Here is a 15,506-nt window from a genome sequence, read left to right as displayed (position 1 = left end):
GGAATGCGACGAAGGAACAGTTCAGTATCAGCCGACGGAGGAGTGTCGTTTTGTCGTTGTTCGATCGAATTCTCCGTCAACTATGCTGTTTCCGCTTTTCGCTGACAGAACACGAATGAAACGTACGGTGGACAGGCACGTGATTAATGAAACAATCGACTAGGGTTCGACGTCGTCACGAACATCCAGTCGGTTTGTGGTCGACTTCAAAACGATCAGTTCTCGTTCGAGACACACGACATGTGGCCAAAATTTCGAAGCGGCTCAAGACTCTTCGCTAAAAATACATTTGCCAAACTATCAAAGTGTTACAAGATTAGAGTGAAAGCAGAGATCAGTGATACGTTCTAATGAAAGGCGTTCTTTTTCTGAATCATGTCAGTGACAACGTGCTTCCGTCACCCGGTCTTTCGAACGTAGTCGTGATATCATGAAAATTTATGAAACTCAACCGAAGACAGCAATCTCTTGATTATCCCCTTAGTTATTCACGTGCCGTGAAAGCCTCGTGATCGTTTGTCAGTCTATCTGCATCGCGCAGGGAAACGAGCGCGATTCGGTGAAACATCATCGCGCATCGATGGAGTCCGTCGCAGTTGTTAAATGGATCTTCTCCTTGTAGCAACAACTATATTCGAAACTTGCGAATTCGTTGTGAAAATATAGACGAAATTTGTTGGTAAAAATTATGACAAAACAACGTCGTTTATACTGTTCCCTTTATCGAACGCATTAAATTCGATGCACGGATGCATGGTACGGTGAAACAATCACGGAACATACGTATGCAGGAAAATCACTAGTGTCGAATTTCAATCGGGACTCCCCACGTCCCATCAATAATGTTACTAAACGATATCAGTAACATAGCTACCGTGCCATTGTTTCTCGTCTTGTAAAAAACGCGCGAACATTTGACATGTGCGATAAGCCGAATTCTATACAAGTTACATAAACGAGAAGCAGAACAATTACTACTCGTGAGCGGAGCATGAACACCGTTTATCAGGTAAGTTTTAATTGTCTCGATTGAATAGGGGGCATTCATGGTTCGTTAGATCGATACTAATATCGAAGATGAATTAGTCGATCGTGAAAGTTCATGTTAGTCTACAGAAATCAAGTGGAAAGAGGACTTTCGAGAAAATGCTTAAAACTGGTAGCTTTGAACTTTATTGATTAAATATTATTAAATTAAAACCAAGTTTAACGCTCGCACAACTAATTTTGATAACTAAAAAGTAGTATACAAGAATCCAGGCTTATTCGTACGTTTTGTCCGGCTATGGTTGACTCATACGAGATCTGACTACTGGAGAAAAGCAAAGGAATGTATTTTTAACGGTCCACGCAATATATTTTGATGTTCCTTACTTGATTTTGATCGATGGAGGACACATACGTTTTTGTTTTCCTATTTTTGCGAATTATTTGAAAAAATTACATATAAGTTAGAATTAACCCAAACAAAGTAGCCCATGGCCCGGTATCCGAGGGTTAACCAGGCGATGAGGTTATAACCACCGAACTACTTTGATTTTGCGTGTCGGTAACTTTGCTGCTTATTACCGACTAGAAAAGGAGGGGAAACTGAGTTAGAAACGTTCGAAACATACACTGAACATAGATGGAGTTCTTTGATTAAAAGAAAAGGCACGATTTCATTCAAAAGCAGAGGAAAATTCGCCGGTGCCATTAAAGTGGCGCCACTAAATTGAAAGGGTTAACAAAGGGTTGGAGAATTGCAGCTTTTTGTGACCTACATATATGGCCGAAGTTGATACTGCAGCAAGTGATGTACGTCTGTCATGGCGCTAAATTAAGTCTAATCGATCCTTTAGTAGACTATTTGCAATCCTCTGATTTGATTATGTAATGCCTCGCACGTTACAATTTCCATTCTGTCTTTATTTCAACACAGATGTTTTCTCATTTTTCTTTTTCTTATTTTCTTGATATTACACTTTATTTGATAGCTTTTGTAGAACTGCCGAGCATCGACATCTTACGTTGGACCAACTGCTCACATATAAGGTACTTAACGGTAATATTATAAGCCCCGAGTTGTTGTCACGTTTTAATTTATTTGCATTCTTATCCACTTTTCAAGAATCACGCAGGACTCTTTACGATCAATTTAATTACACATATTAATTGTATCGTTATTAACGTGAAATATATTCTGCAGGTCGATCGACTATTTGGGTTTCGATACATACAGGCGGAATCGTTCTGATAAACTTATATCGCGTTTAATAATACGTTTAATAATTTTAATAATACATTTAATAATAACGATAATATAATACATCATTATATTTTGGTATATCTATTCGTATATGCATGGTAAAGCTATTTCTACATATCTGAGTTCGAACAATCCGATCTATATATTTATTTTTATTATATTCGAGCATAATTTGATAAATGAAATTCCAGGTGGTAAAGAATAGACAGATTATATATATTTACAAACACATATACTCGCATGGGATCGTTCGAGTTAGTGGCTGATAACACGGAGAGGAAGAAATTTTGGTTCAAACTTGGTGAAAACTTTTTTGTTATCCAGTGTGGTTGAAGCTGCTCGGTATTACTTTCGGGCTCGAGAAAAAGTAATTCAGCGTAACGATGAAATATAGTCGTCGATAATTCATCGATTGTTTGAACAAACAAAGTTACGAAAAGAATGTTTGGAAAAACAATTAACTCGTGAGATATATTATGAACGAGTAGATGATAAATTCTTCAGCCTCAAAAACGTAGACATGCATATTTTATCGGACGAATGGTTGAATAATTTTTCAACTAAAAAATTCCAGTTCGAGCAGCTTTTGTATTCTATGCAGCTTATGTATTGCAAGACCAAAAGTTTAGATTAAATGGCAAAACTCTGAATGAAAGAGAAACTATCTTTGATCGATTAATCATACACAATAATCAGCAACAACGCGCTGAAGAAAACTTAACGTTTAAAAAATGTATTCGTTCCGCAAATTCCGTGGAAGCAGCAACGGAGCGTAATTTATCTTGCAGATGAAATTGTATGGAATTCCGTGCGTGAAGATTATTCTCATTCTCGTGGCAAATTTGCGGTTCTGCATAGTGAAATAAACGCGCGCTTTCATCGAAACTATCTTTGATATTGCATCAAGGAATAATGGTGACGGGCCTATGTGCGATTATTTTACATTTCACTCAATTCACTCTGGGCTCGAATTAAATATGGTTGCTCTACGTTGTATTTAATATGTCTAATATATTTTACACATTGTTTATTTTAAATAGTTCCCGAGCTGAAATTATTAACTATATGTAATAATACGTATATAATCCATTTTAATTTTACTTCTCAAATAATCGCACAACCATAAAATTCGACGCACTTCGTTCAACGGTGTAAAAATACCAATAATTTTTCCTCTATTTCTGTTTCTTTCCAACGAAACGATCGAACATTATTTTAGAAATTTAAATGATAGTTAAACGAAACTTTGGACGAAAACAGACAAGGCCTGCGGTTCTTCGCCGTAGTAATTAAACACAATTAGTGGAAATATACATAATTTATCGGATTATTTCAGCCTCGGTGCATTTCCAACCGTATCGCACGAATATCGAATTTCTTTACTTTTTTTTTTATTCCTCTTTTGTCAATGTTATCTTCAATCGAGCGTAATTATAAATATTTGATCAACGCTTTCGCCATCATCGACGTACTTGCAATAAGAAACAGAAGTTTTTATATTTACATTTGTTTCTGTATCATTTTGCCGAGTGTAAGACGGTCAGGTGATACAAGATACAATTTCGACTTGTTTCACTTGTTGTGTTAAACGTCTACTTTACTATCGCCAATCGTCGCAAAGACATTCTCTTCCATTGCGTTAACTTCTTTTATTTCGTTTCCTTTATTAGACTATACACCGTTTATAAGAGATATAGAAAATATAAATCAATCGACCATACGAAAGAGACAGTTACGTACAAATATGTACCAACGTTATCAAAGTTTAATCTTACTAACACTAACTAAAATATTATAGATACGTAAGTTCTTTTCTTTGCTAAATTCTAGAAAACACACGTCATAAAAGCGAATAGATTAGTTTATCGAATCATATAAGAATTGAATGAACACTTGCGTAAAGGTATGTCAGTTGCTAAATCAATTGATGTGTATCGGATCGGTTCGATCACAGGTCGGTGTCTCTGTTTTACCTTTTTTCTCTTTTAATCGCGCGGATACATTTATACAGATTTCTATCGACTAGGAATAAGACGACGATCGTTTCTGTGTTTAGAACGAAAATATTGATCGATATGTTTAAAACGTCGTAATAAATTACTCGGATGTTGTGCGTGACGTTCGTCAATTTATTATTTGTTCATAGAGATAAGTTACGTCCTTGAAATTTTTCACGATATTTAAAAAACCGCAGTAGGTAATTCAGTTAAGGAACTACAATTGTATCGACGATTGAAAATCTGTATATTCGTGTCGACGTTAAGCATCCGTCGAATCCGTATCGCAACAACCTCTTGGAGAACCCACGACGTGTTCGCGAATTTACTTAAATACCAAGCATTAAACTCGTTGTTCGAAACATCGGTTCGATTTGTAACGAATTAATAAACCGAAGCAAGTTTCACGCAACTTGGACTAAACTAATCGAAGAATGGTGAGAATCTAGAGAGAAGAAGATTACCGATAAATAGAACATATATGAATACACGTGAAGACAGTTTTTCGAATGGAACATTTATTCAAAGATATTCTCAATTCTCATTATTCATTTATTTCTCAATTTTGAATCGCCTGCGAAAGTAGAAACGAATCGATCGGAAATACCATCGCCGAGATAATTTCGCGAAATAGAATTGCATTCGCTGTCGGTTCCTTAACGTATCATGATGCATTACTCTTCGAGCGAAACGGTAAGCCACGATAATTTTCATTCTTGATAACGCGCAACTGGACGTTGCAGCTCGATAATTGCCGATAGAAGATCACAAACACTTACGATGTATCACGTATTTCTGTATACGATGTATCACGTATGTTAAAATTAATAAAACGTAATGACTTTTGAAAATCATGTATGCATAAAAGAGCATGCGTATCACCGGAAACATATATCTTATCGTTTCCCCTTTATAACGGCTTTGGTATACGACAGTATACACACTCCCTAATTTTACGAGCTCGTTCATTTGCAAAGCATCTTGATCGAAAAAAAAAAAAAAAAAAGAAGAAACGAAAGACAGTGAAGCGAGAAAAACGAAGACTGTACGACTTCGTTATCTAGATGCTCGAGACCTTCCGAACAGCTAATAAATTAGCGTTACAAAACTCACGATCAATTTACGATAGCCATTAAGTAATTATATAACTATCTCTTTCGTGCTTGTACGATTCTCTAATCCTATACGAGACTCAGAGTACTTGGCTTATTAGTTGTATTAATTAAAATAAAATATTGTATATAAATTTATGGTATATAAATGGTAATTTTTGTTCGCAGGTTTTGGTATAATGAAGTCATCCATGAAAATGGGTGTGGTAGCCATAATAGGTCTGTTCGTGGTGTTCTACCAATATCATTTGTCTACCAGTGTGAGATTCGATCAGATAAGTGACTTTAACACGGGTGGATCCGCGGAAGATGGTCCCGTTCTATCCCAGGAAGAAGTAGAACGCTACGTAAGGACGTCGAAATTCAGCGAGGAAATGGTAAACGTTGGAAGATGAAAGCTTCGCCTCGGGTTCGTTTAATCGCTCGTTTAAAACACAAGTCCTTCTATTTGTAGATCAAAAGCGCTGTGCGCAGAGTTCAAGAGATTAACGGACTTAGTCCAGACATAGCGTCGATGTTAGTGCAACAGCTGATAAATCATTTGCACAAGAATATCTTCGAGCTGGGCGAGAACAATTCGAAGATCGCGCGATTCGAATCTAGTCGAAACGCCACATCGAACGAACAGCAAGAATCGTCGATGAAGTTGAACAAAACACCGGAACCGCTGTACATAATCACGCCGACGTATCGCCGACCAGAACAAATACCCGAGCTCACCAGGATGTCGCATACTTTGATGTTGGTAAAGAACATTTACTGGCTCGTTATCGAGGACGCGACCGTTGCTACCAAACAAGTCACGAGGCTGCTGGAGCGAACAGGATTGAAGTTCGAGCATCTGACGGGTAAATCCAATAGATTAGAAATTGGAACGGAATTCAAACGGAGCTGCGACTAAATGGTATCAATCGTTAGCCTGGGCGAAATCTGTCGGCTATTCAACCATACTTTCTCCATTTCTTTTCTATGTTTCAAGCGTCTTTCGAGATAATTACTCTGTCCTAGGAAAAATGTTCTTCGCGTCGCTTTGTACCTCTCGTTCCAAGTTAAACGTATTTCGGTCGAGTTTCTCGTAACGACATCGTTACAGAGTGATAAAAACATAATGCAACTGGACGACTCATAATGATGTTGATTGGAACAACGATATATTAATTATTTACATTATTTATTATATCGTTGTAATTCTTTCGTTATACGTCACTAACCGTCAAAATTAAAGATCGTGTTATTTTTGTATTTGTTCATATATATCATTTATTGACATGATCGAAAGAAGTAATTTCCAGTCTTTTCAAAATATCCCGCCATCGAGTCGACACACGCGCTGTAAATAGTTCCGGTGAGAATTAATTTCGTTGATCGACTGCCGTCTCGTCGGGAATTAATTGAAACAGCCGCAAAGCTCTCGATGAAAAAGCGTTATATCGATTTTGTTGGCCAGGCCAGTCTGTGTTTGAATATGTAGTTGTAATGGCCGATTCTCCCAAACGGGGTATCATGTCGGTCTTTGCATAAGCTAATTTATATTGGATCGTGACACAGAATTCGACGATGTTGCCTCACCCGGACGCTTTTGCGTTTTCTTTTCCAGCTCCAATGCCTGAGAAGTATAAGCAGAAAAAGGGTGCCAAACCACGAGGCGTATCTAATCGAAATCGTGGCTTGCAATGGATCAGAGCGAATGCGACCAATGGCGTTTTTTATTTTGCTGATGACGATAATACCTATGACATAACTCTTTTTGACGAGGTATTATTTCTGCGAGCATATAATTCTTTCTAATTTACATAGAGCGAGTATTGCTGATTTAAAGCAATGCACAAAATTGTATATTACTTCTGGTAATTTAGTTATCACGGTCACGGTTAGTTCAAAATATTATTGTAAGAATCAGAAATGCAATTATGTATTTTAGATCCGTAAAACGAAACGAGTCTCCATGTTCCCCGTTGGATTATGCACCAAATTTGGTTTAAGTTCTCCCATCATTAAAAACGAGAAGTTCGTTGGATTTTACGACGGTTGGATCGCTGGACGAAAATTCCCGGTCGATATGGCAGGTTTCGCGGTAAGCGTGAAGTTTCTACTTCAGAGGCCAAATGCATCGATGCCGTTTAAAGCTGGCTACGAGGAAGACGGTTTTCTGAAAAGTTTGGCGCCATTCGAACCAAAGGACATCGAATTCTTGGCCGACAACTGCACCAAGGTGCTCGCTTGGCACACGCAAACAAAAAAAAATGAACCAAGTGTGCCCCTTGATATGAAACTATATGGTGAAACGAACCTAGTTAAACTGAAACAACAAATAGTATGATGTAGTCTGACTACGATTGCACTTCCGAGTTCGATCTGATTTTAATCATTAATAAGTACGACAAACAAAGTGATTCAGTGCCTGAAGTATTGTAAAGTACGATTGGCGTAGCAATGATCTTCTTTTCTGGTTTTTTATTGGTTGACTGGTTGAACAAAGTTATTTCCCTTGTTATAAAAAGACACTATATAGGCTATCTTTTTACGTTGCTGTTTTCTTAAACAGACTGTAAAGTGGAATTATGATCTATGATAGAATCATATTAGATTATTTCATGTTATTCCATCTTATGTAGATTATTTAATCTTGAGCGACTGATAGATTTGAAACAAAATATAGCTTTCTTTATAACTCAAAATTTTTAAAAGAAGCTAATGTGCGAAGAAAATGGGAACTAACTAAACTTTGTTGCAGTTGTATGTTTCTGTATAGCATAGAGTATAGAGCGTTATTTTACATATTAACGTATTAATTTTAGTTGTAATGAATAATATATAATGCGTAGGGTAAAGACCAATTAGCGCGAGAAAAGTAATTCGATTGAGTTACGATAAAACTAAGAGAACTGTGAGAAAGAAAGATCTTTACTGTTCAGTATATACAACTCCTTGCATTATCTTCCGTTTCGCCTTGCAAGTTGTTTGTTTTCTGTGTAGGTACCCTAAATTTGATATGTGTTCAACGAATCAATTTTTTTTAGAATTCCACGGTGAATAGCGTTCATCAAATCTTTAATGAAACAGAATGAATGCAAGTTACCTTTTATACTTATCGTTGTTGTACAAATATTGTTTTATAGTATATTTCTATAACAGCGTAATATATTTTTGTCTTATGAAACAACGAACAAATACAAAGTGTTTTGCGAAATAGCAAATAGGAAACCTTAATATTTTAACGTTCTGTTTTTATAGTTAGGATCCTTAATATTATTAGTTCATATTATTTTGTGTTACTTTTAAGGAGATTGCCTACGTGTATAATATAATGTATTATGAAATTAGTCAGTCTTAAATGAAAAAAAGAAAACGTCGATAAAGGAAGACATTATGCACACCGGTTTTTAATGGATTGTATGAAATATCGTAAGATTATACATAGTTCGCGGCAGAAAGAACTTCGATCGTCGAACGTGAATTCATATCGAATGCATGCGTAGATAGGAAACAAATGAAATGTAACGAAGCGTTTCAAAAGGTCTGTAACCAAATCTCGCAAAGAAATGCTAATTTATACGGCTTTTAAATGATCAACGATTAAAGTCGAAAGTAGAGTATAATATGGAAATTAAAAAGTTATTTTGAAATTTTAATAGACCTTTTGAAGCTTCATCTTAATATGCAACATTAACCTACCAAAGTAATGCAAGTGATATACAAAAAAAATCTAAGTTAAACAGAGATATTTTTTAGTTCTTGATTATTGGAACTCGATGTTTCATTATCAAAACGTTTAAGTTCTCCGCGCTCTTGTTGCTCAAAATAAATAAGAAAAATAATTTAGAATGCTGCACGCATCTGGGACATTATTATCTAGTCTAACAACGTTGTAATGAATATTAAAATTATCAAAAAATCTATTACCGCAGTGTCGAGCGAATATAATTGTATATTACATATTTCTTTGAAAATTCGCAGGACAAACGCAAATTCATTTCTTATAATTTTTTGAAATATCCGATATTGAAGATTTTACAGTAGTGCTGCGTTAACTGACCGACATTTTTGAACATCAAGGATAATTGGAATTTTCTAGAAATATACCTCCTTTAATAACTGGCCAGAAGTCCCAACCCGTGGCCAATTAGCGAAGCACTATTATAATCTTTATGTTACAAACTATAAATATATTTATATATATTAGCCAGATTTTGTCGACACATAAACATAGTTTTGTGAAAGCGTATCGAGCACAACGTGTAAATTGTTAAACCAAGTCTGCAATTTCCTGCAATTTACTCGTACTCTAATTAAGCGGAGATACTATATCATGAAAGCAATAAACTCGTTGTTAGATAATGTTGGCTTTGTGCGAATCATGTCTTTGCGTGCGTGGATATTAATGACTTTAACAATCATAAAAAAAAGGAAATGAACGATACATTTAATCTTTATCATGGCAAAATAAAAGAAAAGTGAAAACAGCTTTGGACGGCTGATGAAAATATTTTGAATTTTACGCGCCTAGACCACACATGCGTACTTTGATCGTGGCATTTCCGTCTAACTCGCTGTCGCTACGTCAGTTCGATGTGACGTCAGTAACTGGTAAACGATTGCTTTTTATCCTTTCCCACTAATCCCATGACTGCGTATACGTACTTACATTATACGTATACCTTTCGATGAAACATCGTTTCTCTTGAATTCGGATTTGTAACATCTGCTTAGGTTCCAAGTCCCGTTACTAATACGTCACAAAAATAAAATCTCCCGATACTTATAGAGTGCGACAATTCTACGAAACCTTAAGCAGTTCTAAACCGTTTTCGTGCAACAGAAATAACTTCGATATAAGCTTGAAGAAATACGATTTGTTTGTCATTGTTTCATAACAAGTGCGTCTTTACTGGGCGTTTCCAACCTTACAGTTTCCTTTTTTCGTCTTTTATTTATCCTTAGGTTTGTTAATTATTACAATTAGATTAACATCGAAACATCACGCTTTTTATTTAATTGGAATAATAATTATTTAATTACAGATTTTTGTGCCTAGTGATCATTTTGCAAGAAGTCAACTAAGATGAGTTACGGTTATCAAGTGAGTATTTACTTTTTCTTACTATTACAGATACTTCTTACATCTTTTTTTTAAATATATTTTTATTCACATATCTTTGTGCGACGTAAAAACACATCTAAATAGCATGAAATATTTACAGTCAGAAAACAAATGAACATGAAAGTGTGATTGTATTATTTTTTATTTGCACCTTGCTATCAAAGGGACCACCAGTGATTCAGTTTCCTGGCCATGCACCACCACCAACATCATTTGGGGCTCCACCTGGTACACCCTCTGCCCCCGGTGCTCTGCCTTATCCTCAAAGTGGCAACATAGGTTTTATAAGTCCCGCTCCTGTGTCTTTTGGTATGCCACAACCTTATTCTCCATATCCTGTGCAACCTAATCATCCTATATCAAACCAATGTCCTCCTCCAGCACCAGGAGCTCCTGCTCAACAAATACCTTTACCTATGCCACAATCCCCTTCCCCTTACCCATCCCAACAAATGCAGCAACCATATCCAAGACAACCTTCTGTATATCCACAACAGCAAAATTATAATATGTATCCAAATCTTCGGAATGCACCAGATGCAAAAGAATGTTTTAATATTCCTTCTCCTTATACCTCTGCTTCCAATGCTCACTCAAATAATTCAAGTTCCTATCAAGGCGGAAGCTATCCTGGGGGGCAGGGTACAGGATATTATTCTCCACACACAGGTAGATCTTCTCCCTATCAACCTAGCCCAGCCCCAGCCCCCCGGAGAAATCAGTTTACGCCTAAGGTGAGACTAACAAAAGATGTCTAGAAGCCTACATTGCCCAAAGAATGATTTAATATACAAAAAATATACTTTAATCATTGTTTCTCCAATGGAGATATTAAGTATGATCGTTGGTTTATGTTACAGCTGTCCCCTACAGTTGTACCATACAACGATTTTGATGCCAGAGCAGATGCAGAAGTTTTAAGGAAAGCAATGAAGGGTTTCGGGACGGATGAAAAAGCTATTATTCATGTGCTTGCCAATCGCAGTAATCTGCAACGCCAAGAAATTGCAGTCCAGTTCAAAACCTTATATGGGAAGGTAAAAACGTTAAAATTTAATTATAGGCTATAAAAAGACTAATATGTATATATTATTTTAAATTAATTCAAATTTTCTTTAATAGGATCTTATAAAAGATTTGAAGTCCGAACTGTCGGGCAACTTCGAAAGATTAGTTCTTGCTATGATGATGCCGTTACCGCAATTTTATGCCAAAGAATTACATGACGCAATGGCGGGTATCGGTACCGACGAATGCGTCCTCATAGAAGTATTGTGTACTATGTCCAATCACGAGATTCGCGTGATTAAACAAGCTTACGAAGCGAGTAAGTCCCACTAGACATAATTTTTTTAGAATTACAAATTTCCTTATTGAAGAATCACAATTATTTCTCTTTTACTGTTTAGTGTATGGAAGAACATTAGAGGATGATCTAACAGACGATACTTCCGGGAATTTCAAGCGGTTAATGGTATCGTTATGTTGTGCCAACAGAGATGAGTCATTCGACATAGATCACGCAGCCGCTATAGAAGATGCCAAAGAACTTCTCAGAGCTGGTATGTAATGTTATAAATAACGCAACTGATTTATAACGTTATCAATATATGGTATTTGCACTTTCCTTTGCTTTTCAGGGGAACTCCGTTTCGGAACTGATGAATCAACGTTTAATGCGATACTGGTTCAAAGAAATGTTCCACAATTGAAACAGGTATTCCAAGAATATGAAAATATTACGGGACATGCTATTGAAGATGCAATCGAGAACGAATTCTCGGGTGACATCAAAAAAGGTCTTCTAGCCATCGGTATGTAAATAATATATTATGTTTTACTATAATCTTGATTGAAACGGTATATTGATATTGAATTAATTTCACCACAGTGAAGTGCGTCAAAAACAGAGCTGGTTTCTTTGCTGAACAATTATACAAAAGCATGAAAGGTTTTGGTACAGATGATGATCGTTTAATCAGACTGGTTGTCACACGTTGCGAAGTGGACATGGGAGAAATCAAAGAAACATTCAGACAGTTATATAATGAATCGCTAGAAGAATTTATATCCGTTAGTATATTCAACAGAAAAATGCAAGAAAATTAGCTGATTAAGTCTAATGACTATGTTTTTTACAGGGTGATTGTTCCGGACATTACAAGAAATGTCTTTTAGCACTTGTTTCTTAAAACTATATTAACAAAAAATGTGAGATTATATCTCATCGCATTTAATGGCCAATTTGTCGAATATTAATGTCCATATATTTATTTATTTACTTGTTATTCACTTAATGTGTTACAAATGATTTACGCTATTATATTGATATGTTTCTAAGAAACGAAAGAAGATTATAAGAATCTACATACAATACAGAAGACGCGAAATTTTACAAGCTTTACTTCAAATCTTGAATTGTTATATTTCCACTCATTGAATCTCAATTATTGTTAAGCGCTATTGTTAAATACTGTAAAAGTATTCTACGAGTAAAAATTTATGAGAAAAGTATTAAAAAAGAAAAAGTATTAATGACTTATAAAAATGATATAAAAGGTGAATCTTAAAATGAATTATTATATGATGTATTTTTCTATTATATATATATATACGAGCTATATATATAAGTGCTATATACACACGCGTAAGCATGTTTATTATATTATATTCTTATCTACAATATATTGTATAGATATTCTTCTAAATAAATATGAATTTAAAAGGTATTGTAAGAATTATACAGGATGGAAATAAATACATACATTTTGGAAATTTTAGAATTTATTAAACAAATAACAAGTTTGTAGTCATAAAATTTCATCCTTTAATTTACCAAGAAATTCTTTGAGGATAAAGCTGATCATTCCAATAGAAAACTTTATTGACAAAGATATAGAATTGTAAAAAGTTTACTATAATTACAGTTATTGATTCTGCAATAATTTGCCACTTCTTTGGTTCCTTAACAAGGAACCGATAAAGTATATATGGAATAATAAAGTAACGCGGTTCTATTAGTAACTGAGGAATAAGTACTACAGAAACCATAATGATGTAATTAATTTGTGTCATAAATCTTAAATGTTTAAGTCCGTGAAACATTGTATATAAAGTGAATGAGTATATTGGTACCAAAAGATATTTAAATTGTTTATATCTTCCCATTAACCTATTCCAAAAATAAAATACATAATGTCTATTATCAGCTAATATATATGGGTGTACAAGAGTATTAAAATGAACAATTATAGTTAAAAGGATCAAGATACAACTTGCAAACACCCAGTGTTTACTAATAAACTTTAAATAATCTTTCCAGTAAATAATCATATGTGGCCATAAAAAGCAAAATAGGAAGGTAGAAAAATATAACAATTGAGGAATATGAACAGTGGGAACATGAGCTGTTTTATCTCCAACTACAATTGCTTTGTTCCATACAACAAAAGCAATAAACATAAAACATACTACAATGTATGGGAACAATTGTACACCCAACTGAATGATGAACTTCATAAATAACTTCCATCCGTGACATGTTTCTTGCATTATTTTTTCCCATAACAACTAAAAAGCACATTTAATGTAAATTTTAAATAAGCAAAATATTTGACTTTTGACAAATATTTCAACAATAATTTACTCACTCTTAAATACATTATTGAAGTATACTGTTCATGTGAAATTGGTTTGTGCATTTTATGATCTAATAAGTCAAATAAATGTTCCATAGTAATAAATGCAATCCAAATAATATTTGTCTGTCGAATTAACACAGACAAAAAACCTGCATGATATAAATGATAACTGCTACTTTTGAAATTCAATATATCTTGTTCATTGGTTTTTATACATACCTACTAAAGCTGCCATTTTAAATTTTTTATATAAATGTAACAATAACATTAGTAATATTGCATTAACTGATGCGACATCTGTATAATATAAAAAATGCCAAAAAAATAACGGTGGAAAAAACATAATGTTACAAGCCACAGTAAATTTCATCCAATCATTCCATCTTTGCGTCCAATGAGTTATTGAAATTTGTTTAATTATGCTGTGAGCAAGATAGAGATTCAGAAATGTTCCAAACAAATTTATGCATCTCATATAAAAAATATTACAGAGTTTTAAGGGTGATAATATCAGAGTTGCAATTAGGTATAACCCAGGTAAAGTGGTAATTTTAGGGTCCCACTGAAAATAACATCCCTCAAATGTAGTTCAACGAAATAACGAAATACATTTTATTTTATTTTCAGTAATATATCTCATAAACGTAGTTCATCAAAATTAAATTTTTAGTTTGAAAATAATTTATTTCTTCAATAAGCAGAAAAACTGTAATAATTTGTTATGAAAAATAGAGATTAATTACAAACAATTGAAACATACCTGTGTAAAATTGCCAGCGCAATATCGCAAAGTCTGAGGTACATGAAAAACCTCATCAATGAAATAATAAGGTTGTACATGGTTCAAATAAATAAATAACTGTGTAATACATAAAAAAATTAACGACATCAGAACTTTTTGTACATATTGAGTGTCTTTAGGTAAGATTTGGTTCATCATTTCATCGATGAAATGAAATCAAATAAAAATGAAATGTGATTATAATTCGCAAATGATAAAAAATAGAACCATTTATAATACATTGACCACTAACAATTTACTTAATTAATCACACTTAATTAAAGACATTCGTTTATTACGATGATCATTTCATTCATACATATTATTAAATAACACCGTATTGTCAAACTTTTTAATAATCATACTTTAATGATTAATTTTCATCCCAAAGCGATGTAATTTAAGACATATGACGTTAAGAACATCCTGTAATTAGAACACGACTAGAACGTTTTCATTGTGAAGTAAACGTTATATCAATATTTTCAAATCAGCGAGTTGATATATCGATTCATAGAAACTACGATTTGAGAAAAAGGCGGGAAAACAAAGGAATTTAAAAAATTATGTATTTATTTCAATAACATAAACTTTTAAAATGTTAAGAATAGAAAAATAAGTTGTCA

At 34.2% G+C, this 15,506-nt stretch overlaps 3 protein-coding genes across 5 annotated transcripts; 2 read left to right on the top strand and 1 right to left on the bottom strand.

Annotated features, from left to right (window-relative positions):
- The first annotated feature begins 23 nt into the window (after positions 1 to 23).
- On the top strand, positions 24 to 9,823 carry LOC126863889 (galactosylgalactosylxylosylprotein 3-beta-glucuronosyltransferase P). 2 transcript variants are annotated; one of them, XM_050614574.1, is made up of 5 exons: positions 24 to 1,009; positions 5,526 to 5,734; positions 5,812 to 6,205; positions 6,955 to 7,112; positions 7,279 to 9,823. In XM_050614574.1, the coding sequence occupies exons 2-5, from the start codon at positions 5,537 to 5,539 to the stop codon at positions 7,675 to 7,677; spliced, it is 1,149 nt and encodes a 382-aa protein (XP_050470531.1). In that variant the 5' UTR covers positions 24 to 1,009; positions 5,526 to 5,536; the 3' UTR covers positions 7,678 to 9,823. The 2 variants fall into 2 exon arrangements, with proteins under 2 accessions (XP_050470531.1, XP_050470532.1); XM_050614575.1 differs by lacking the exon at positions 24 to 1,009 and adding an exon at positions 1,891 to 2,034.
- Positions 9,824 to 9,966: 143 nt separating this feature from the next.
- On the top strand, positions 9,967 to 13,187 carry LOC126863874 (annexin B11-like). 2 transcript variants are annotated; one of them, XM_050614539.1, is made up of 9 exons: positions 9,967 to 10,298; positions 10,379 to 10,437; positions 10,623 to 11,192; positions 11,319 to 11,495; positions 11,581 to 11,785; positions 11,868 to 12,020; positions 12,099 to 12,272; positions 12,350 to 12,531; positions 12,600 to 13,187. In XM_050614539.1, exons 2-9 carry the CDS (start codon positions 10,420 to 10,422, stop codon positions 12,648 to 12,650), a joined length of 1,530 nt encoding a protein of 509 aa, XP_050470496.1. In that variant the 5' UTR covers positions 9,967 to 10,298; positions 10,379 to 10,419; the 3' UTR covers positions 12,651 to 13,187. The 2 variants fall into 2 exon arrangements, with proteins under 2 accessions (XP_050470496.1, XP_050470497.1); XM_050614540.1 differs by lacking the exon at positions 10,623 to 11,192.
- LOC126863879 (putative Dol-P-Glc:Glc(2)Man(9)GlcNAc(2)-PP-Dol alpha-1,2-glucosyltransferase) lies at positions 12,701 to 15,383 on the bottom strand. Its single transcript, XM_050614554.1, has 4 exons — positions 14,860 to 15,383; positions 14,319 to 14,661; positions 14,109 to 14,248; positions 12,701 to 14,028 (listed from the first exon to the last, which is right to left on the bottom strand). Exons 1-4 carry the CDS (start codon positions 15,037 to 15,039, stop codon positions 13,291 to 13,293), a joined length of 1,401 nt encoding a protein of 466 aa, XP_050470511.1. The 5' UTR covers positions 15,040 to 15,383; the 3' UTR covers positions 12,701 to 13,290.
- Positions 15,384 to 15,506: the final 123 nt, after the last annotated feature.

Source organism: Bombus huntii, chromosome 3 (assembly GCF_024542735.1).
Source record: "Bombus huntii isolate Logan2020A chromosome 3, iyBomHunt1.1, whole genome shotgun sequence".
NCBI lineage: Eukaryota > Metazoa > Arthropoda > Insecta > Hymenoptera > Apidae > Bombus > Bombus huntii.
This window is presented reverse-complemented; position numbering and strand designations above follow the sequence as displayed.